We start from the raw sequence: 23,581 nt of genomic DNA on the forward strand, positions 1-23,581 counted from the left end.
GAAGACCACGGTACCAGCTCCGGGCGACAGTGAACGAGGTTTACTGTTTTTAGAGAAATAATAGGCAAACATGAAAATTTAGCAGGAAACTTGGAAAGTGGAAAAAGTAACAGCTGACTTTGAAATACAACCAAGGGGAAATTCTAGGACTGAGACACGGGTAACCCTCCTAACGGATTTGGGGCCGACACAGTCGAAGAGCCATTTAGTCTCCTGAAAGATACGAGAACCCTCTTCTGAGCCCAGGCTTCTGTTTCTTCTTGTCCTCCGTAGCCTGGGTTGTGGTCTCGCTTTATCCCAGGAGCTGCTCAGCCCAGCGTGGTGTCCTGCTCCCCTGTGAGGGCCTGACCAGGACCGGGCCCCAGAGAAATTGGGAGACCTTGGGCACAGACTCGATGCGTTTGTGGTTTGTGGCCAGCTTTCCCTCCTGTCTTCTCCTTTGATCTTCACAGCACGCCAGGGACGTGGGTGTCACCATCACACCTGTTTACAGCTCAGAAAAGCCTCGATTTCAGTTCAAAATTGCTGCAATTAAAAAACGATTCTAGCCCTGCGTTGGAAGTACCGCTTTGAGGGCTGTCTCAGTTTGGTTCAGTTAGGAGGGAGAAACCACACAGTGGTCAAGGGACGTTTACTGTGGACGAGGGTGGCTATGAGACCCGAAGAGACAGTACGGCCCCCAGGGCTGAAGGAGAGCCCCCGGGAGGACAGATGTGGAGGCTCCTCCTTGGAGCAAGGGGGGAGCGCAGCCTGCCGAGAGCAGGGGAGGCGGCTGGTTTGGCCAGGCCGGGGCACAGGCCATCGCGGATATGCCGAGGGTGGGGACCGTCCTGTAGGCAGTCTACCGTGGGGTCCCGAGGGAATCCGGGTGCCAGTGTAGGCAAGAGCCCATCCGGGTGCGTGTCAACAGGGCCGGGAGTGTGATGACCCTAGTGGGGCCGAGGGGCTGCTGTGGGTCGACAGGGCTCTGGCCCCTGCAGTGCGCGGGCCAGACGGTGGCTTCTCGCAGCCCCATCTCTCCAGCGCCCTCTGCCGAGACAGGCGGAGGTGTGTCTGCCCTGGGAGGGCGCTGGGAGCTGACCCGTGGCACTCTGTCCTTCTGTCCTGAGGTGAGTTTTGCAGTTGGGAGTGGCTCAGGCTCTGGCAGAATGCAGAGCTGGGCCCAGCGGTGCCCTGTGGAGGCTGCCAGTGTGCCTGCCCCTCGTGCCCACCCTGGCCTGGGGGCCAGGTACAGCTGGAGCCGGTGAACACACTGTCTGGTGATGAGCATCCAGGCCATGCGGAGAGAGCAGACCCTCCATCTCTAAGGCCTCCCCCAAGCCAGGAGTGCGGATGCTCACTTGGGGCGCGGGGCGGTGACGAGGCGCTCTCGGAGCACCTGAGGGTCCCGAGGCGGCCTGCACATGATGTGGTCGAGCTCAGAGGTGACCCTGCCCCTTGGTCTGCAGCCCTTGGAGCGGCTGCTGCTGAGAGGCCAGGTCTGTGAGGGCTGGCGCGTCGGGCCCTGCTGGGGAGCACCGGGGTCCCCGGGACCCCGAGGCGGGAGGGCGGCCCATAGCTGGAGCTTACTCGGCTGAGCAGTGCCGTCTCCGGCAGTGCCTTGCTGTCTGACCGACGGGGACAGGTGGATGGAAGGGACAGGCTGCAGACCGTGGCAGCAATGTCACTGCAAGACCACCAGCCTTTCTAGCATCACCTCGGCATTCTGCTCTGAGGAACGTTTTACCCTCCTCGGGTGAACCGCTGCGCGCCCTTGCCAGGTGGTGTTTCACGTCCTGCCAGCGGCTCGCTTTGAGTGTGCCTTGCCACGATCTCCAGCGGTACCCGGCTGCGCTGGCCGGGGTGGAGAGATGGAGGCCTCTGGTCCTTCTGTGTGTGGTTTTTCTTGGGGTGGGGGGTGGGGCGTGATTTGTCCTAAAGCTGCTGAGAAACAGAAGATTATGCGGAGTCTGCCCGCCTGACTCGGTAGACTTACTCAGGAGAGTCACATGCTGGCTCCAGGAGCCTGAGGGGATTCTGGCAGGTGGCAGTGCCGCCCCAGGGGCCGAGCCTGGCCCAGCAGCACCTGCCCAGGGCTGTTCTGGGAGGGCACAGCTCCTGCCGCTGGTTTTCTGGTTGGTTTTTAGGAAGAGCAGGCATTTGGGTTCTGATGTGCACTGCCCAGTCTCAAGCTCGCACAGCATCTGCTGTGTGTCGGGGGGCCGGCTCCTACATGGCCTCCCGTCTGGTTTCCTCCGATGGAGCTCTTGACTGTCCCTTTTCCAGGCGACAAGGCTCTTGACGGCTACAGTAAAAAGAAGTACGTCTGCAAGCTGCTCTTCATCTTCCTCCTCGGCCACGACATTGACTTTGGGCACATGGAGGCTGTGAACCTGCTGAGCTCCAACAGATACACGGAGAAGCAGATCGTGAGTGTTGCTGCGGGTGGGGGCTGGGGCGGCATGGCATTGAAGGGCCCAGGTGCTGACCCCTGCTGACCAACGCGGGCCTGCTGAAGAAGGGGCTGTCCCCGAGAGCGTCTTCTGACTAGATGGCCACCTCTCTCCAGCTCCCACATATGCTGAGAGGTTCCTGTGGGCTTAGGCTGTGGTCCCCGGGAGGCCCGCCCCAGAGGGAAGGGAGGGCGGCATCTTCCCCACAGCAGCCTGCTGTCACTCTTCACAGCCAGTCTGCCTGGGGGCCCTAGTAAGACCCCCCGTTTCTGCCCTGCGCACCACAGCCGCCTGGTTTCAGAGCCAGAGCCCCCCGCCCACTCCGAGACTGCCTCCTGCCTGGTGCCTGCAGCCCTCCCAGGCTTTGGGATCCTAGCCCCACACCTGTTGGGGTAGCTCTGTCTCTGTATGTTTGCTACAGTGTTGCACAGTAGCATTTCTCTCTATTTGTCCAAAAACTCAACTTATAGAAAGTAAAAAAATACCCTAGGTGCCAGGAATTTTGTTAAGTATTGGTATTTACTCAACAAGAATTTGTCGAGTGTTTGCCATGGACCAAGCAGAGTATTGGAGGGACCCCTGGGGACACAGTGGCCAAAAGCAGACGTGGGCCTTGCCCTTTTCTAGTGGGAAGATGGCATCAGGCAGCTCTATGAGTAGAGAGAATCACAGCTGTGGCCAGTGCCCACTGACGAAGACTTGCGGAACCCCTGGGACCCTAAGAAGGGGCGTGGCCAGTGGGGAGCATTCCCTTGGGAGGGCATCTTGAGCTGAGGCTGAAGGATGACAACTGGGGGCCGAGGGTGGACAGAACAGGTAGTACCTGTCTGAGGCATGCGCCTTGGAACACAGAGCTGGAAGGGAGGTGGCGCCTGGCGGGCGGGCCTTTCTCCTGAGACCCATGGGAAGCTGGGCAGGAGTTTCATCCGCGTGGTCAGTGATCAGACGAGCTTTGAGAAATCACTGTGCCCCTGCATGGGGAGGGCATGGACTGTGGTGGTGACATGGGACTGGACTTTGGCCTGGGTGGTGAGGGCAAGCTGGGGGTACAGAGACAGATTCAAGGGGGAGGGGGAGCCAGCCACCAGCTGGAGTCTGGAAATGGCCGTGGTTTCAGTTACGGCCAAGGCAGGGTCCCCTTCCCCTCTTACTTAGGACAATGGCGAGTCAAGGTTACTCAGACATGTCACGATGGACGACGACCAAAGTCTCTAGTTCCCATGGGGATATCTGACCAAGTGCTTTTTAGGTTCATCCCACAGAACCTTCTCATGGCAGAATCGGAAGCCGAACTCTGCTTCTGTAACAGCTGACGTTTTCACCACCATGCAGCTGAGTCTGCCATGGCATGACTGTCACTGCAGCCCGGTGACAGGTCTGGATCGTGCCGGAGGCTTGCTGGAAGCTGGTTTTGTCTGCGCCGGTGTCTGTCAGGTACCTTGGGGCCCACGCGGACCTAGGTTGTCATGAGCTTGTGCCCTCTCGTCTTTCTGGACCCAGGGCTATCTCTTCATCTCGGTGCTGGTGAACTCCAACAGCGAGCTGATCCGCCTCATCAACAACGCCATCAAGAACGACCTGGCCAGCCGCAACCCCACCTTCATGGGCTTGGCCCTGCACTGCATCGCCAACGTGGGCAGTCGCGAGATGGCCGAGGCATTTGCTGGGGAGATCCCTAAAATCCTCGTAGCTGGGTATGCGTCTTCTGACTTGTCAACACATGAATCTCACGTTGAATGAATCGAATGCATAGCTACTTAAGGCACCTGGAATGAGTCTGTCTCCCCACGTTACATGGGAGGCGACGCACGTCGGACGTCAGGTGAAGCCCATTTAGGCCTCTCTTCCCCCAGTGCCATTGAGATTTTTAAGTAGTTTAAAGAGCTGAACCCCGTTGATCCTAACCAAATCAAGAAGGGGCTTCAGCCTCAAACAGGGCCATGGAAGAGGGGACACAATCATCCTGTGATGTGGCACAGCGCCTTTTCTTGCCCTTTTCCAAAGCATTCCCGAGGAAAAGGTCATGCACCCAAATCCTGAGAATTCTTAGCAACCCACCCTGCTCCCTTGAATTTGGAGAGGTGCCACACGGGGCTGAGCAGGCGGCTCTGGAAGACTTGAGAACGGTGCTAGGCCATCCCGGGCTCCCAGGCGTGGCAGAGGCAGGGCTCTGCTCATGTCCCAGGACATTGCTGAGCTGGGAAATTAACCTGGAGCCCACACTTGGGCGACACGCCTGGCCGACAGGGGCCGTAGTCCAGGGCACTTCTTCAGGATAGCTGGCAACGAGCAGAGTACGTTCTGGCAGCTCCCAGCACCTCTGGCCATAGGACGGGAAACGGCCCTTGGAAGGCACAGTGGAGAGGGCGGAGGGTGTCAGGAAGTGCTCACACTTTAACAGAGTGGGCGGGTCTAGACCTGGCTTTCTCAAAGGGCGATGTTCCCCAGGGGACCTTGAGTGAACTCTCAGCACGTTTGGTTGTCACGGCAGGGCTGCTCTGCTGGCACCTCCTGGGTGGAGGCTAGGTTGCTATGGCAGGCCACGCGGCCGAGGACCACCCGGCCTGCGAGTTAGCCTGTCCCAGGGCTAGACTGGGCACAGGAGTGCAGCAGCAGAGTGGCCATGCAAGCCCTGGAGGAGTGTCACAGCAGAGTCAGACTGAGGAGCTGGCCTGGGAGGGGACACCCCACTAGAAATGAGAGTTCTGGGATGCAGGAGCTCAGAGGTGGCGGTCCAGCAGTGGCCTGGGCAGGAGCAGGGGTTTGTGGAGCCGAGAGAGCAGGCGGAGGGCCAGGACGACACTGCACACCCACAGGGCACGTGGACGGGGGCGGGGCACTGAGATGGGTGGGCTGGAGATGCCCGCTTGCCCCTGAGTGGGGCCCAGGACCGAAAGTCAGGAAGAATTTGGGGCAGCCACACGCTGCCCTTGCCCTCCTCACCTGTTAGGGCTGCCCAGGTCTGGGGACACCTCCCTTCTTCCACTCTGGCCACCGGCTCTGTCCCTGTCCGTGTCCCCTGCCCTCGCAAGGCCCCACCCTGGGACAGGAGTCTTCCATCTGCTGTGGCCACCACTGCTTGATTCCTGTGTTTGGAACAGCGACTGGTTCACAGCAAGTGCCCGGTAAACACCTGCTGGGTGAGTGACACGTGGAGCACACAGCGATGGTCCCGGGAACGGTTCAGAGGGTCATTCAGGGACGGTTCAGAGGGTCATTCAGCGACGTCTCCCTGAAACGAGGGCGAGCGCCCACGCAGGCCGAGGGACATGTCTGCACAGAGATGCTTCCCGCACGCGTGTGGACGGGGAAGGACGGGCAGGGAGACGGCGGTGTCTCCAAGGGAGGGGCCTGCCGAGGCCCCTGGTCTGAGTCCTGGTCGCAGGCAGGCCCCTCCCATACCCAAGGCTCCGGTAGTATGGCAGTCAGGAGCCCTACTTGAAAAAAATGACCCCTCCTGTGTTGGTCAGGCCTCATAGTCGCAAACCTGGAAACGAACTGACTACCGTAGGCCAGAGGTGCATGTCATGGGTCCACTGGGTGACGTGGACGGACCCTCAGGGCGGCCGCAGCGCACGGCCTCAGCGCACACGTAGGGAAGGAAGCTGGCAGAGTGGGGTGTGCTGTCTCCTGCTCCTGGTGAGGACGGCAGGGGCCAGAGAGTGTCACAGGTGTCTGCCTCTGCTCCCCGGGGTGTTTGCGTTCACAGGAGGGTCTTTCACCAGAGTAACTTTTCTTCAGACTAGAGCAGGGCTGGTTTGGTTTAGACTCGGTTCAGAATTAAAAGGCCGAAAGGGAGATAAGTGGTAAAGATGGCCCTCAAAACCCCCTTTCTCTCCAGGCTGAACCGGAGCCCCCACTGCTTTGTGAACGCCAACCAGCTCTTTCTGAGACAGGCTCCCACAGCCTGCACTGAGCGGTCATTCCTGGTGGCCTGTCGCAGAAGTTGCTGGGGTGTGGGAGGGAGGGTAAACAGCATTGGGGATATTCTGTGCCCTTAGTGACTTCACATCCAGAGCAGAAACCTCTCCCAAGCCCTCCCAGGGTGTCTGCGGTGGCCCCTGCCCAGCCTCTTGGTGCTCGGGGATTCCAGGGTGCTGGGCTCCCCAGCCCAGTCAGCCACCTGGAGAGGGGACGCCTGGGAGCGGGGCCTGCTCTTGGCACAGAGGGGGCAGGAGGGCGGCTGGTGTGTGGGGTGGGGAAGGCGCCCGACCCTGGTGTTGGAGGCAGGGGAGGAAGTCTCCTGGTGGACAGAGAACACTGTAATGTGAATAGGCGGATGGTGGGGTTGGCCCCACACGGCCCTTTCCCGCGCTTGTGTTCGATGTGACGTCTCTGGAGGTGGCCCTTTGGAGCAGCCCATTGTCCATCGCTGGGACGCGGTGCACACGGAGACCCCTCACAAGAGGTGGAAGCGTGCGCGCTGCGTGTGTTCCTGCCTCCGCGTCCTGGCTCCTCTGTGGCGGATGTCCCCCGCGTGGCCCCGGGCGCCGCGGGTACTGGAGTGCTGTTGAGTGGCCGCTGGCGTCTGTCTTTCAGGGACACCATGGACAGCGCGAAGCAGAGCGCTGCGCTGTGTCTGCTGCGCCTGTACCGGACGTCTCCCGACCTCGTGCCCATGGGCGACTGGACGTCGCGTGTGGTCCACCTCCTCAATGACCAGCATTTGGTAAGGGCCTCTGGACAGGGGCCCGCCCTTGCCCCGCCAAGGAACCTTTGTAGGAGGAGCCATCGTGACAGCTGCCCCACGTGGTTTCCCATGGTACCTGGGACATGTGCACAGCTCAGCCTGTGGAGCCTGGGAGCGCCTAGGTCCTGGGCAAGGACAAGTCAAACTTGGTCTCTGGTCACTGAGTCATGAGGCGTTGGAGGACCTCCCATAGGCCGGGCTGCGCGGACAAGCGGGTCAGCACCTCTGGAAGCACGCTGTCCAGCAAGGGCACCCCACGTGGCATGCTTGGCCACGCCTCGCTCAGGGCTGGGATGGGGGATCTGTGGTCCCACCTAAACTCCGGCACGCAGGCTTCCTGATCGGCGTGGCCACCCGTGGCCGGGCGGGACTGTCCTCCCTGTGTTGTGGACGGGGAGGGGGTGTCGGGTGTCTGCACTGGAGGGGGCACACACGGCTGTGACACTGGGAGGCAGGGCCAAGCAGGAGCAGGTAGTGGACAGTGTGGCTTTGCCCTGCTGAGTTCTGTCGTGTAATTGAATTGAGCCTCAACACGGAAAGATTTTCCTGTGGAGTAGTGGGTATGAGTATGTTAGCCGGTTGCTACATTTTTTTTTCTAGAAGAGAAATCCGCTTTGAAAACTGAATTAAAAATAAATAGTTGTTAAATGGAGATTCAGAGGCGAGAGCCTGGGTCGGCATGCGTGCTCTGGTGTGACAGCCCGGTGAGGTGTCCCGTGCTTACTGGGGAGGTTTGCATCTGCACAGGACAGCCCTCCCTCAGGGTGGAGCTGTAGGCCGGGCAGGAGGGCGGCGAGGAATGCTTTCATGTGCCAGTCACGACTCGGTGGCATGGTCTGCCCAGGGCCGGACTCTGCCTGCGGGATTGGGACGCCATGCTGGACGCATGGCGGCTTCGGATCCACATCTCCCATCCGATGGATCCCGCGAGGCAGTGGGGCTGTTCTGGTTTTACAGATCAGGAGACTGAGGCTCAGACAGTTTAAGTAGCTTCACGCAGATCCGGGCTCGAACCAGGACTTGACGGAGGTGCAGAGCCCGGTGTCGGTGACTGAGGTCGGACCTCTGGACTCGGCGCTCTCTCCGGATGCTGCCAGTTCAGGGGCGCGGGTGCCTAGTGCGTGTCCTCACTGCCACCTTGTTGGGGAAGCTCCTGTAGCCATATTGCGGCAGATGGCTAGGCCCTCAGCTGTGCACATCATGCCCAGTGCCTGGCCTCGCATGCGGTGGCCCCAGCCTCCCCCTCACACTACCCTTTCTATGGAGACTCCTGTGGGGACAGTGAGAAACAGCGCTGGGTGGCAATGAACCCCAGCCAGCTCTTGTGAGCAGATGGCTCGTTCAGCCCCGTAGACTTGGCCGGGCCTGGCCCCGGGTGCAGGGTAGCACTGCCCTGGCGGGGTCAGCATGGCATGGTACGAGTTTGTGCAAGCTCTCTGTTGGCACTGACTTTGCCCACCGAGAGATGAGCAGGAGGCCAGTAGAGTCCTTTCCTAAGGCTCTCACCTCAACAGGAAGTCGAGGACCAGCATGGCGGTGAGACCTTCTGATGAGGTCGCGACCTACAGAAGTGTCGTGGGCCCATCGGAGTGGGCTTGGGATGGCCCAAGGGCTGCGCATTCGTTGCTCTTAGTTTAAAGTTGTATTTGGAAAATGGGTTTAAAATGACAGGCCAGCCTCAGGTTATTTTGACTGGAATCGAAATGCATGTTGTGTGTGTCTCCTTTTAGGGTGTGGTGACTGCTGCCACCAGCCTCATCACCACCTTAGCGCAGAAGAACCCGGAAGAGTTTAAAACGTCCGTCTCTCTGGCCGTCTCCAGGTTAAGCAGGGTAAGTTGATGGAGAATGGAGTGTGGTGCCTTTCGGTCTCGGTTATTTCATGTAACTAATGTACTAGTTCGCCTTTGGGACGCCAAGGGTTAGCCAGTTTGTGAAGTCAATAGTGACGCTCAGTTAGTGATTGGTTGGCCTGTCTTTCAACTGTGTTGTCAATTGAGAAATGTCCTGTTTGTGTGGGAGGGTGAACCGGGCAGAGCCACCCAGCTCTCGGCTCTCACCCAGTGGGCGGGGCACGCGGTACCTGGTGGGGCCGCCTGGGGCCCTCCTCGTGGCAGGGGGCCCTTGTCCCCTTGCTGCCCATGGCTCTCCCTTCACCCCAGAGCGTGCATCCTCAACTGTCATTGGGCCCCGAGTTGTGTGTAGTTTTCTGCAGCTGGTTCATCCGGCGTGTGTTCTTCTGTGTTCGATTTGGGGTACTCACGTCGGAAGTTGCCCTGCTGGTTCTGTGTGCTGTTCAGTTTTGATGCTGCGTGGCATTTGTAAGAATGGACCGTGACTGCCTTCCTGAGCAAGCTCACTCACGACTGAAAATGTCACACCTGAAGGCTTTGTGGGGCGAAGCTGCTCTGATTCTCTGATGTGGGACGTGGGGGAGGGCAGCGGGCTGTGTGAGTGGAATATAGTGTCTCGAGACAGTCATGTGTTCAGGGGGTCAAGGAGTGTCTGCCCTGCCAGGGGCCGTATTTGGACCAAGCAGAGGTCCTCCTTTTGTGTCTCACTTGCCTTCCGGCCCCCAGAGGGAAGCCTGAGTCCCATGGGTGCTGTAGAACCCTGCACCGAGTCAGCAGTGTTGCAGGTCCCACAGAGCGGGGCGCTGTCACACTGCAGCACGTGGGCCGTCTCAAGTGACACCAGGCAGTTCTGAGTGTGAGCCTGGCACCTGGACCAAAAGCAGGCTCGTGGTTAGTGCGTGACCCGTGGAAGCAGAACCAGTGTGGCTCTGTGTGGGGCCCCGCAGTGTGGCTCTCTCTTGGGGCCACCTACAGCAAGCATCTCATTGCCTGTGCTCTTTTACAGATTGTGACGTCGGCGTCTACAGATCTGCAGGATTACACTTACTATTTTGTCCCAGCCCCCTGGCTGTCAGTCAAACTGCTGAGGCTGCTCCAGTGCTACCCACCCCCAGGTAACGGCCGTGCCACACAGACCCCTCCGAGAGGGCCACCTCAGCCTCTTAGGGTTATAGCTTCTGCTGCCATCATTAAAAGTCCTTCGCTGGCCCTGTTCTGGTTCTGTGAACCCTTCTGTGACGCTACCGGGAAGCTCGGCGTCTCCAGGGTGGCTCGTGGAGAGCCCCCCGTTCCGGCACAGCTTGGCACGTCCTCTGCTTTCATATAGCAGATCTGGCGGGTTTCCCATCCAGTCTCTTAAAGTAAAACGGGACCCATTAGAAACTTTGTACCCTAAATCGTTCATAACCTGTGTGACCAAGGATGTTTGTGTTCCTGTTTCATTATAAAATGTTACTGATTTGGTTAGTATGGTAGGTATCTAGAATAGAATTTTTTGGTTGAAGAAGTATAGGAAAATTTTTGTTAGACGCTCCTAACTCTGTTGTTGTGACCTTTACATTTAAATTTAGTTTGTTTTTGTATAGTCTTTTTCTTGTTATTTTCAAGTAGATCTCTATACCGGTACCTCTCGTACTGAAGTGTGAACCACGGTGGTGGTCCTTCCCGTGGGGCTGGCCGCTGTCCCCCGTTCCTGCCGAGATGTTCTGGTTTTTTCATTTTCTTAGTCTTCTTTGATCTTTTTTTTTTTTCTATTTTGAGTAGAACTTTAAAATTTTCCATCTCTTTTTCTTGTTTCTTATAACACTTTATTTCTGTTGCCTGTTTTCCCTTAGCTTTTTATATGTCACATTTTGTCCGTGTGTCTGAGACTTTGTTTTCTTTTGACTTAAATAACTGTGTCCCGGCACAAGTGTCGTGTACGTCTCACCGAAACGTACCCTGGCTGTTAAACCTCGTATTTTACACGCTGTAGCCCTCCGCGCTCTCCTCTGCGAGGCGACGTGATGCTCGGGACACCAGGGATGCGGCTGGGAGGGTGGGGCGGGCTGCGGGGCTGGCCCGATGGCTTTCTGTCCTGCCCAGAAGACCCTGCCGTGCGAGGCCGCCTGGCGGAGTGCCTGGAGACGATTCTGAACAAGGCCCAGGAGCCACCCAAGTCGAAGAAGGTGCAGCACTCCAACGCCAGGAATGCCGTGCTCTTCGAGGCCATCAGCCTCATCATCCACCACGACAGGTGAGGCTGCAGGTGGTGTCTTCCCACTGGCCTTTCTCCCCAAAGCCAGTGGCGCACAAGACCCCCTTAAACGGAGGCTTGTGTGGTCTTCCTTGTGGCCATTCAGGCCCGGAGGGTGACCGGTGCCCATCCGTCCTGCGGGCACTGGCGCAGGCCTCTGTCCTCTTCCTGCTCCCTGTGTGGCCCTTTTCTTGTCCCCCCTCCAACACCGCAGGCTCGCGGTCTGGCCTCGGAACCGCCACACTGTTCGCTTTGCCGCGTGTGGGCGCCCCTCTGCCAGAGCGCCCCGCTGCCTGCGGGCTTCTCATGGGACTGTACAGCAGGATGGCTGTGTGCCTGTTCACACGTGTGTCCCCGTTAGCTCTCCAGTGGCACAAAGTGACACCGAGTCCCAGGATCTTCCAGGAACTGTTGGAGATGACTGTGTCGGCGAAGCGCAGAGGAGGGGACAGGCGCGCTGGGACAGCCAGAGGCTCTGTTTCCCCGACTCCGCGCAGCTCCCTAGTCGAGCTTCCCGTCTGTGGCCTCACGTGGGGTGCTGTGTCCTAGAATTCCTGCGAGAGTGACAGTGTGGCTCCCAATAGCAGCAGGTGGCTGTGCGGCCCGAGGTGCCGGGCACAGCAGGCTGTGCTCAGCAGCCTCCCGCCCCGTTGGTCCTCTCCAAATGTCCTCTCCCGCGACAGCACCGAGCTGGGCTCAGCGGGACTCGTGAGGATAGAGGGAGTCTGCATATCTTTGTTAGATGTATTTGAAGAGCAGCACGGTCACGAGGACAAAGCGAGCAGTGGGTAGAGACTTAGCGCCCCTGTCACGGTCACGGGTCCCCACACATTCCCTGACCCCTTTACGTCTGTGTCCGTGCATCTGTCCCGCTGTGGTCCTCCCTTGGTCAGAGCCCTTGTTCAGCCGTTTTCCTGGCTGGTGACCTCTGGCTGAAATGGCATCCCTGGCCATGACTGGACCGTGAACTAGGGACAGGCACAGAGTCGCTGGGCTTGCGAAGGTGCCTCTGTCGCCAGCAGCCCTTTGTGGTTGCTGGAGTTGCGCAGATGAGCTCGGAGAAGCCCGGGGGCCTGTGAGGTGTGAGCGTCCGCTGTGGTCACTGCCGGAGTGGACGCAGAACTGACTGCAGGGTTGACGTGCGAGGCTTTTGCGTCTTGGGGGGCCCTGAAGTCTTCACTCCGCACGGCACTGCCAGCTGCCATGCCGACTGGCACGCGGCCCCACCCAGCCTGCTTCTCCCGTCCCCGCAGTGAGCCCAACCTGCTCGTGCGTGCCTGCAACCAACTGGGCCAGTTCCTGCAGCACCGGGAGACCAACCTACGCTACCTGGCCCTGGAGAGCATGTGCACGCTGGCCAGCTCCGAGTTTTCCCACGAGGCCGTGAAGACGCACATCGAGACGGTCATCAATGCCCTGAAGGCAAGTGCTCTGTGCCGGGCTCACGCATCACCACGGTGCCATGGGTGTCCCTGCCGCTTGCATCACTCAGGTGGGCGCAGTAGCCAAGGGAGTGTGGCAGGGGAAGTTTTGTGGTCACAGGAGGCGGCACAGCGCAGTCCCTGGGTGGTCAGGCCGCCCTGCTGTGCCAGCTGCGCTGTGTTCCTGGGCGGCCTCCTCCCTCTGCCTGCGAGATGGCCATTATGATGCGTAGCCTCCAGCGCTATGTCTTGCCCAGACCAGGGACATAGCCAATGCTCGCGTCGATAGAACCAGTAAGTTTTGGTAGGAGAATAAAATATTTTATCTGCAAGAAAATTCACCTTTTGCAAAAGAAAACTCACTTTTTTCAGGGGATTAAAATTCCAGAGTTGGAAAAGCCAAGTTGTGGCTGTTTGTCCTGTCGTGAGATACAGCAGTGTCCCCTGCATCCCCAGTTGTCAGCCAGTGCGCTGGAGCACTGGAGGCAGGTGGGGGTGCTGGGCCTGCCGTCCTGGCCCCGATCTCCGAGTAAGAGTGAGGTTCGACCCTTTTCCTTCGTGTCTGCACGTCTTGGATGGACATTTTGGAGTGTGTTTTGAGCAGGAGACCTGCAGGGTTTGGAGTCAGCCCTGTTCTGGACCCCTCCAGACCCAGATCTGGCGCGTGCTGTCTCCGCTGGGTCAGGGAGGCCTGCCATCGATTTTGCATGTCGCTTGGCCCTTTGCCAGAGGTTTTCAGGCCTCCTTGTGCTGAGCAGCAGCGGGTGAGAGATCTGGGTGGGGCTGGAGAGCCAGTACCGTAACAGGCTCCTGAGCAACACAGAAGGTGCGGGTCTGTGGCCACCCCCTAGGGACAGAGCTGGATTCTGGGCAGGGCAGGGCCGAGGCGGGCAGTGAGTCGGCGTGTGAGGGTCCCTGGGTTTGGATGGTGGGTAGGCGAGAACGCAGAGTGAGCGTCAGGGTGGAGCCGCAGTGGGCGGCCCCGCCTGCCCACCCAGGCCTCGCTCCTGCTTTTCACTGCGCCTTGTTCCCCAGACGGAGCGGGACGTGAGCGTGCGGCAGCGGGCTGTGGACCTCCTCTACGCCATGTGTGACCGCAGTAACGCACAGCAGATTGTGGCCGAGATGCTGAGCTACTTGGAGACAGCTGACTACGCCATTCGGGAAGAGATCGTGAGTGCCGTCGGCCTGTCTGGTCACCGTGGGCCACGGCCCGAGGGGCTCCTCTGGTTTCTGATGCTGTCGCACAGGCGTCACTGCGAACCTGCTGGGTGCTGGGTGGAAGCTTCCTTCGCTTTAGTCTTTAAGCAGCGTTTTGGTAGAGGCCTCTGTCTCCTGTAGTAACTCGTTCCCTGCTGGTGAGCGCGTCTGGCCGCAGCCCGTGCCTCAGTGGGGTACTTTCACAGCGAACGTCCACGCGAGGCTTCAGTGGTTCGTGGCTGAGGTCAGCCTGAATTCAGATTTCCATGGGCAGAACTCTAGTTTTGGACCTTTGGATGACTGCTTCTTGGCTTGGCAGATTACTTTATGTTTTTGCGGTGGATCTAGGAGTGTCTGGGCTCCCCTGACTGCATGGTGGTCTTCGTTACCAGTGTCGTTATGCCATCTGCAGAGAGGGTGCACACACCCCACACACTGTCCCAGCTCAGCCAGTGCTCGCTCACTGTGTGGGGGACCCAGCGCCAGCCAGAGTGTGGGGGTGCGAGAGTCCCCACAGGCTGCAGGCAGCTGAGGGCCTGTATGAGTCCACGTGGCTGTGTCAGGGGCTGGGGGGCACCAAGGTGGGCTGGCTGCTGCCTTTCCATCCTATGCAGGGCACTTTTATCTTTCTGGGGAGCAAACTGCCACCGAGGCTCCTCAGGGACTCTGTGGAGCAAGCGTTCAGTGGCAGAGGTGGCCGTGAGTGACTCAGGATGGCTCCTGGGCTGGTGCTTGGTTTGAAAACAAAGGCCAGGAGCTCCTGAGTGTGTGTGGCTGTGCCCAGGTCGGCCTCTTGGGCCCATAGGGGATCATTTATGGAACGGCCAGGCCAGGGGCCAGGTGCTGGCTCTTCAGTGCCGTGTGGCCCATGCTCTTGGTGACGAGGGTGTGGGGCTGCCTTGGAGCAGGAGGTCAAGGTGGGCTTCTCAGGGGAGGGGTGACTCTGGAGCTGACCTGCTGGCCAGCTCGGAAGGTGGTGTGGGGCAGGGAGCTCCAAGCACAGGCACTGGGGAGGGCGTCAGGGTGGGCTGGCCGGGGGTCTGCTCTGGACATGTGGGCGTGGGGCTGGCACCAGGCCTGCTGTCGCGGGGCATCTTTCTTCATCACTGCCCAGAGCATCGTGAGCAGGGACAGTGGTTTTTAGGGTCTTATGTGTCCGCAGCTCCATGGTGGCTCTTAGTCCCTTTTAAATGATGTAAGTGACAGTCCTCAGTTTTAATTACAGGGGGAGAGAAGCAGACGCTCTCTGACCCTGGCTAAGAAATCTAGCCGTCCATCTGTCTGGCCGGCGTGTCAGCGTCGTGCTGTTTGCTAGGCACCCCGCTGGACCTGCGTGTGCCCTGCCCACAGGGAGCCTTTCTGTCCACGGCGGGTCACGTGGTATGGGTCGGGATGGGTGGAGGCCAGGCCTGGATCTGGGGGCTTCAGGGAGCTGTGGGCCTCTGCAGGACGTGGCAGTGTGCTTGTCAGGAGAGGAGGAAGGCATGGAGGGCTCTTGGGGCAGGAGGTGGCTCAGCACGGGACTCTGGCCAGCGTTGTCGTGAAGGGCCCAATGGCTGTGGTAGGAGCTCCGGCCTTGATGGGTTTCGAGCTGAGGGTGGTGATGAGGCGCGTGTCCTAGAATTGTGCTCTGAGGTCACGTGGAGCATTGGTTTGGAGGCTGGTGGGGGGTGGAGTAGGTAGAGTGGCCAGGGCTTCCCTTAGGGGTCGGGGGCACAGTGGAGAGGGTGAAGAGGGGTGAGGGGCGCGTGGTGCACACAGGAGTGCCGGCAGCGTGCCAGGGACGTGGTCCTGTTTGGGCAGCTGACGCTATTTGGGGTGGGTTCAGTCCAAGAAGAGGGTGACTCGGGGGTGAGGGCAAAGGGTTTGGTTATGGCCAGTGTGCTACAGTTGTCCCCGGGGCAGAGAATATGGCCCGCAGAGCCCTCTGGGGGGTAACTGATCAGGTGGGGTCTCCCTTGGAGAGTAGAGGGGAGACTCGTGAGAAGGGCCGGCCAGAGCAGGAGGGGCCGGGCGTGCGGCCCCCCATGGGCCGGGCTGCGGTCGAGTCAGGTTGGCCCTGCTGCCCCCTCCAGCTGTGCCCCCTCGCTTCTGAGTGTCTGGACATGTTTCTCTGTGTCTGTTCCTGGAGGGCGGTTCCTCAGTTGAGTCGGAGATTCTTAAACTTTTTGGGCTCCGTTGAGGAAAGGAGTGTCCCCCGCCGGCTGGGGCATGCGGGTCCAGTTTGAGCGGCCATACTATGCAGGTGCTGAAGGTGGCCATCTTGGCGGAGAAGTACGCCGTGGACTACACGTGGTACGTGGACACCATCCTGAACCTGATCCGGATTGCTGGCGACTACGTGAGCGAGGAGGTGTGGTACCGTGTCATACAGATCGTCATCAACCGGGATGATGTGCAGGGCTACGCCGCCAAGACGGTGTTCGAGGTACGGCTCAGCTTGCGCGGATGTGGGCGCGGTGACCTCCTTTCTTTCTCCTGTTGAGCATCCTTGGAGGGCCCCGCCATGGTCCTGCTGATACCTGCCCGACCCTCAGCTCCCCGTCACCCCAGCCTCCGCATCACTGACCACAGGCGAGATGCTGTCGGCTCTCGAGAGGCCACCTGAGAACCAACCGTGCCCAGGGCCCGTGCCTTGGGCTCGCTTCCCCGTGTGCGTGCCGGCAGGGCCTCAGGAGGACGCTGAGGTGCCTCCGTCCCCCCCTGAGGCCTGGCTGTCCGTTTTCAGGACTGTGCCTGTCATGGTGGGGCTGGTACGGGCATGTCTCTCTGGGGCTCCTGCGCTGCTGCCCTGGGTTCTGCGTGGTGGTAGGGCAGGGGGGTCACTGACCACAGGGGGCTCTCCGAAAAGACTCCCCGGGATCACGAGCTACGTCCTCCTCACTCCCGGCGCGTCCCCACGACCGCGCTCCTCCCTTTACCGTCACACTTGCTGCCCCACAGGCACTGCAGGCCCCAGCATGCCACGAGAACCTGGTCAAAGTGGGCGGCTACATCCTGGGCGAGTTCGGGAACCTGATCGCCGGGGACCCAAGGTCCAGGTGAGCGGCTCTTCAGGAGTCAGGCGGGCACTGCGTCCTGCTGCTGGGCTGCGCCTCCCGGTCCTCACGCCGACAGTCTGGGCTGCTTGTCGCGACAACCCCGAGCAAGGCCACTTCCACTCTGGGCCGCTGGCTCTGCCTTCCTCGTGCCGTGTAGAAGGCAGGGAGTCTTGTGGGAAGTGCAGAGACGCTGTCCCAAGGGGAAACGCACACGCGACCTGGGGTTGGAAGCGCGTGCGTGTTTCTGGGCGGGGGGGTTGGTTTCCCTGAGTCCCTCCTTGCTCCTTTCCCCGGGTGAGAGCCTTGGGGTCTCGGGCTCCGATGCACCGAGGACCAGCCGAGTGCGCAGCGTCGGGGTGAGGAGCTGAGGTCTGCCGCGCCCCGCCTGCCCCGCCATCGGGCCCCCTGACCTGCTCCGCCCCGTCTGCCTCTGTCGCAGCCCCCTGACGCAGTTCGACCTGCTGCACTCCAAGTTCCACCTGTGCAGCGTGCCCACCAGAGCGCTCCTCCTGTCCGCCTACATCAAGTTCGTGAACCTCTTCCCGGAGGTGAAGCCCACCATCCAGGACGTGCTGCGCAGCGACAGCCAGCTGAAGAACGCGGACGTGGAGCTGCAGCAGCGGGCCGTGGAGTACCTGCGGCTGAGCTCCGTCGCCAGCACCGACATCCTGGTGCGCTGCCACCCCCCGCCGTGTCACTGTCGCGGGCCCGAAACCACGGGGCTTTGAGCCGTGCTGACCAGGGCTTCTTCCCTGCCAGGCCACTGTCCTTGAGGAGATGCCCCCATTCCCGGAGCGCGAGTCGTCCATCCTGGCCAAGCTCAAGAAGAAGAAGGGCCCGAGCACGGTGACGGGCCTGGAGGAGGGCAAGCGGGAGCGGGGCGCCGACGTCAACGGGGGACCTGAGCCAGCCCCGGCCAGCGCCACGGTAGGTTCCTCCCTGACGCTGGTGCGCTGCACGAGCCCCTGTGTGTCCCGTCCCCGAGGTTGGGAACCAGCAGAGTGTGTGCCTGTTGGGGAGAAGTACAAAAAAAGGGTGCCAAGAGCCTGGCAGTGGCACCAAGCCTGAGGCCTTCACCTGTCCTTCACCTGGGACTCCCAGAAACAGCTCTCATGCAGACACGCCTGTTCTGTTTCTGGACTCTCCCCCATTGTCGTCTTGGGTCTCAGTTGAGCTCCCAGGTCCTGTCTCTTGACTTCTATGGGAAAAGTGGGCACCTGCCTCTTTTGCGGGACGCCTCGTGTGGGAGGCCTGCTTAAAGCGGCCCACCTCCGGCCGCTCTGGGCGGTTTTCCACCTGAATCAGCTCAGAGCCCACTTCCCTTTGTGTGTGACGTAGTCGGGGCACTCACGGAAACGGAAGTATGTCTTTCAGCGCTCACCAGGTCCCAACATCACGTTGAGACTTGTATCTGTTTCCTCTCTCCCCACCACTGGACTGGGCACCCCAGGAGAGTAGTGTCCCCCACGGTCCCCTCGGCACTGCCACAGGCTCTCCAGGACTGTGGGCCTTCTGCTTGCCCAGGTGAAGGAAGCCGGGAGAGCTTTGTTTCCTATCGGGGTTCTGGTTCAGTGACATGGATGATGCCACTTGCGAATAGCAGGTGGCCTTTGTGAAGACCACAAAGCTTAAGAGATGACGTGAGGCCGTGCGCAGACAGACCAGGGCCCGGGTGGTTTGCTCGTCAAAAATATACTTGCATCTGAGCTGTGGCGCTCCCTGGCTGTGTCCCTTGCCCTGGCCACACTCCACTTGTGTGCCCTGTCGACTGCATGTCCCGCCCCTCAGGCTGAGGATGCCATGAGGCCTGCCAGACCTCCTTGGCCCCTGACTTGGGGTCCTACGCTATCAGGCCCCTCCCCTGAGCCTGACACCTTCTCTTCAGAGGTGCCCCAGACCAGTGCTAGCAGTCAATTCCTGAGGCCTGCTCTGTGCCTCTGGGTGGTTTGACTTCCATGATGACTGCGTTTTGGGGTGAGCGGCGCATTTCCCTCCAGGTGGCCATTGCCTCTTCGTGTCTGAGTAGTTTAACGGCGTTTTCTTTTCAACCCCGAGCCTTTGAACTTGTTCCCTGGGCACAGCGTAGACCGGAGCCTGGAGGCAGTGGCTGGCTCGCCCCCTCCCAGACGTGCTGGTACGGCTTGTAAAGCGAGCACAGAGGTCATCCTAGTGCCAGAGGTTGGTGGTGGCGGATTGGATTAGCGAAGTCATGTGATTTCTGGAGAGAGCGCATGTACTCGCAGGTGTGCTTGTGAGCTGCTTACGCCAGCCTCCCATCCCAGCGGGAGACTGTAGGGCCCCTCAGGGCCGCCTTCTGGGAGAGCCGTGATGGCTGGTCTGCACCTGGGGCTGCCCAGGCACCTCCTTCCTGTCCAGCAGCTCCGACTGCAGGCCGAGCGCATCGAGGCCACAGCGGGCAACGGGCTTTCACGTCTGTCCTGCCAGGTGTCGCGGATCTTGATCTTTCCTGAGACGCGCACGTACGGCCAACAGGCCTTTCACCTGCATTGTTTGTCTAGCTATGCCAGGGGGTGGCTGGGCCTGGGGTCTGAGCTTTGGTGCTCGGCCACGTGGCTCAGCAGAAATTTGATGGAACCTTCTTAACCCTGGTGCGAGTGGTGAGATCCACTTTGAGAAACGAGCCGTGACAAGATTTGGCATTTCATATGGCGGGGTGAGGGAGGAGGTGGGTGGGGTGGGGAGGAAGGCCTCTGCTCGGCCAGTCTTGTACATTTTCTCACTTCAGGCTGTGGGCTTTCTTCTCGACTTGGTGCGTGGTACCTGGCCAGGGCTTGCCCGTGGGTGGATGTTCATGGCTGCGGCATAGCCTCCCTTCGGAGCTGAGAACCTGCAGCGCTGTGGGCCGCTGTGTGGTCCTGCGGGTTCTGACCTGTCCCCAGTGCTCAGATGGCTGGGGGTCTGATCAGAGACCCCCTCGGAAGGGAGACACCCTTGAGGGGGCTGGGGTTGAGGCAGGAGAAGCCGGAAGCGGGGGAGGGTCCACCCGGCTGCAGTCCCCCTCATGAGTGGAGGCCCCACCTCAAAGTGGCCCTGAGCTGTCTGGGTTTTCCACGAAAGCCAGTGGAGCCGCGCTTTGGTGTGCACTGGCAGAACGCCTTTTATTTGTCTAGGATTCTAGGTGCACACCTGGGTCGCGGCTGCTCCCTGCTGTCTGCACACTTGAGTGTCTGCTGGTGCAGGGACGCCTCTGGGGGTGGGGGCCTGGGACTGTCATGCGCAGGTAGTCCTGGCGCTTTTGCTGTTCTGACTCCAGCTGCGAGGAGGGGTGACTTGCGCAGACCGGGCGCCCGGCGGGCTCTCGGGGGAGGTCCTGAAAGGAGGAGGCAGCCAAGAGGCAGCGAGTTCCCAGCGTGCGGTGGGGCCTCTTGGCGGGGCCTCCAGCAGGACGGCTTCCTCTTGTCTGTTGTGACTTTTGGGGTGTGTGTTTCACTTAGTTGGAAAAAGGGCTTTCTCAGTTTAGAAAGCGTTTCAACCGTTACTGGGGGAGCAGTGGTGAGGATCTTGCAGCCGGTGGCAGAGGGGCGATGGCTCCATGCGGGCCACAGGCGTGTCTGTGCACACGTGCCCTTCCTGCATGGTTCATAGCATGGCTCGAGGCCACTTGGGTCAGCTCACCACCCTCCTCAGGGTGCTGATGGTACCCGTGTTGGCGCACCGCTGTCGTGAGCAGCCGTGCTCGTGGGAGCGCTGTCACAGGTGCGTTGAGGGCTAAGGGCCACGTTCAGATAGTCTCTTCCAGATACCTCCTGCAGTGCAGAAGTTTCCGTAGTCCTTCTCACGACGGCTCCTTCGAGGCCGAGGAGCGCAGCCTGTCCTCTCGGCCCAGGAGCCCCTCACCCCTGGCAGCCCGCTAGCACCTGGCCCAGTGTGTGCTTCTTTAATGCCTCCTTCGTCTCAAAATAGAACTTGCCTGCACAGGGAGTCCTTCAGAAAATGAGGGCAGGGCCCTAACGTGCTGTGGAAGAGAATGGAGCAGCTGTCTACACCTACGTCGTTTTCTACACGTAAACGCCCAGCCTGGCTACGCTGGGTGACAGGCAGTGGCGGCCATGCACTGCGGAAGGAACACGCTCTGCCCCCTCCAGCTTGCATTCCTGGAAAGATGAGTGTGTTAAATTGAGCAAAATGTTAAGAGTAGTAATGGGAAATGGCATCAGCATATAGTTTCAGGAAATTGTGAACCCATTTTTGCGTTTGTGAGTGTCTGGTGGGACGTTGAAGATGAGTTTTCAGGCTGAGGGGCTCACATCCCCAGTGCTTGCACATGACATAATCCTGGTGACCATCAGAACGCCACACATTTGCAGAGTATGTTTGCCCTGGCAGGCAGACACCCCGGAGGTGCAGGGTCAAAGGGTGAGCCTCAGCATGTGGTCCAGAGCCGCCGCCGGGGCGCCTGTGATGAACCGTGCTGTGTGTGCCCCGTCGTCAGTGTGGGAGGCTTTTGCTTGGTCTAAGCAGTTCTTTTAAAAAGTCTGTCGTGAGGGCCTTTTCTTGGCTGCAATGCACCGTCGCCTAACGGGTGACTGCTGGCTTCTTCAGCTCTTGGTTGACAGCAGCGTGCTCTAAGTTGTTTCTAAAATAGGACATTTCTTTTTGAGCTTTTTCACGGCAAAATTTTTTCATTTTTTTTTTCATTCAAGTGGCATTTGTGAACAAAAGTGGGTCTTCTTTCCTGCCATGTGAGATGCTGACTAATCCTCCCGTGTGATGGGTGACCTTCAGGCTTGACTCTGGGTGCAGCTGCGTCTCAGAGGTGGCCGTTGCCAGCCCGGCGGGGGCCGCGGTGGAGGGCGGGGTGTGGGCATGGGCGGCCAGGCGGCCTCTGCGTGCCGGAAGCTTCCGCGCTGACCCTCTCCTTCCCTGTTTTGCAGTCCACGCCTTCTCCGTCCGCAGACCTCCTGGGTCTCGGGGCTGCGCCCCCCGCCCCCGCGGGCGCCCCGCCCTCTGCCGGCGGGCTGCTGGTCGACGTGTTCTCAGACTCGCCCTCCGCGGTCGCACCTCTCGCTCCCGGCTCCGAGGACAACTTTGCCAGGTAGTCGGGCTCTTGCCTCGCAAAGACAGGGTTCCTGTCTGCCCCTGACGCCCCACCCAGGGCCGGGTCCGCGGTCCTTACTCCCCTGGTCCCCATGCTCGCTCTGTCCCCACCCCTGCACCCCATCCTTCGTGGACTGTAGTTTCCACTAAAGGTGGCTAATGGTCGCAAAAGGAAGGCGGTGGGCGAGGAAGCACCACGGCCAGTCGTCAGCCGTGCGCGTGCGCGTGCGCGTGCGTGCTGCTCGTCCCTGCTGCTTCGCTCTGCTCTTCAGAGCGCCGCCCCCGCGGCTGTGTCGCTGTCCCCCTGCACCCGCTGCTGTCTTCAGCTGCTCCCGCTTTGGCTTAGTCCCTCTCTGTGTCACCTGGGAACCCAGCCCTGCCTCTTTAAAAACTGGCTTTAGTGGCGTGATCGCTGCCTCATCCTGTGAGGTCTGTGTCCGAGGCGCCGCCCTCCTGCTGCGACCACCTCCATCACTCTTTGTCTGACTTTCACAGAGACATTTGCTCAGTGACCGCAGGGCAAGCCCGTCCTCCTGCCTGGCCATCTTTGCTGTCTCCCTGCACGTTTTCTTTCCCATTCTGTTGTCGTCGTATGATTTTCGTGCCCTTTCCCTCTCCGTCCCCCCACCGAGAGAGTGAGTGCGAGTTCTGTCCCTTGCAGAAGTGAGTGTTTTCAGAAACTAGCTTCTTGTCCTCTGTTGCTATGAGAGCAGAGTTCTTGCCGTTCACACCTCGTCCCGTCTGTGTCCCTGCTGCGTGCTCTTCTCCCCGTGGCTTGTCAGCAGTACTTGCGGAAGGCAGGTTTGGAGGGCTGCACGGTGCCCGTCCGCAGCCGGAACAGGCTCCCTTCTGCTCTTGGAACCGCCGAGTTGGAGGCTGCGAAGCAGCGCAGATGCCAGGGAGTGAGGCTCTTCCGTGCGGGAGCAGCGTGTGTGCTGGGCGGGTGGTGGGGGCAGGGCCTTCCTTCAGTGTCCTGAGCCCTTGCCGTGCCTGCGGGGCCCCTGCCCAGGACCTTTGCGGCCGTTGGGCTCAGGCAGGGGTGTAGCTGGAGCACCCCAGGTGACTCGTGCGTGTTCTGTCTGTCGGTGGAAGGCAGAACGGGCGGTGGCCCGTTGTAACTCAGGGCCTCGGCGCTGTCTTGCTGGCGGCTTGCCCGGTTCCAGGCTCTCCCGTGGCTGTGCAGGCCTCGCGTGGCTGCTGCAGAGGCGGGGAGTGTCTGGCGCGGCTCTGGTGTGGGCGGAGGTGCGCACAGCCCCTGGGCTGTGGAGGTGTGCCCTCTCCTGCCTTCCAGGGCGGTCCTCCTTAACCCAGAGTTTCAGTGCCTTTCGGTTGCCATGACCTTTTAAAACAATCAACAGACCAACCAGCCAGACATCGACAGACGGCCTACTTCTGTCACTTAGAGGGTGCCTTTCCATTTGCTCTTGATCGTTTCACGTGCTTTAGTTCCCACCGCCTGTGCTGTGGGTGGTGCTAGGCCTTGCATCTGAATGGCAGAGTGCTGTGGGCCAGCCCCTCCGTAGGCAAGAGTCGGTGTGAGCACATTAGCGGCCCCGTGGCAGTGTGGCCTTGGACTCCACGGCCTCGGTCGCCTTTCCTTTCTGCTCTGTGGCAGCCGTGGGAGCATCTGGGTCCCTCGCGATGGATCCCG

The 23,581-nt window shown here is 60.2% G+C and overlaps 1 protein-coding gene across 3 annotated transcripts in view; it reads left to right on the top strand.

Moving 5' to 3' along the window:
* Window positions 1–23,581, top strand: part of AP2A2 (adaptor related protein complex 2 subunit alpha 2) — a 53,034-nt gene that overhangs the window by 22,575 nt on the left and 6,878 nt on the right. For 2 of the 3 annotated variants that reach the window (XM_039840492.1, XM_039840494.1), the window contains exons 3-15: window positions 2,266–2,408; window positions 3,933–4,126; window positions 6,972–7,101; window positions 8,853–8,954; window positions 9,981–10,089; window positions 11,060–11,210; window positions 12,464–12,632; window positions 13,667–13,804; window positions 16,077–16,259; window positions 16,775–16,872; window positions 17,312–17,543; window positions 17,632–17,799; window positions 21,768–21,928. In XM_039840492.1, the coding sequence (XP_039696426.1) occupies window positions 2,266–2,408; window positions 3,933–4,126; window positions 6,972–7,101; window positions 8,853–8,954; window positions 9,981–10,089; window positions 11,060–11,210; window positions 12,464–12,632; window positions 13,667–13,804; window positions 16,077–16,259; window positions 16,775–16,872; window positions 17,312–17,543; window positions 17,632–17,799; window positions 21,768–21,928 (1,978 nt within the window). The remainder of the gene's footprint in view (window positions 1–2,265; window positions 2,409–3,932; window positions 4,127–6,971; window positions 7,102–8,852; window positions 8,955–9,980; window positions 10,090–11,059; window positions 11,211–12,463; window positions 12,633–13,666; window positions 13,805–16,076; window positions 16,260–16,774; window positions 16,873–17,311; window positions 17,544–17,631; window positions 17,800–21,767; window positions 21,929–23,581) is intronic. The other variant, XM_039840493.1, reaches the window with a different exon arrangement.

Source organism: Pteropus medius, unplaced genomic scaffold, assembly GCF_902729225.1.
Source record: "Pteropus medius unplaced genomic scaffold, Ma_sr-lr_union100, whole genome shotgun sequence".
NCBI lineage: Eukaryota > Metazoa > Chordata > Mammalia > Chiroptera > Pteropodidae > Pteropus > Pteropus medius.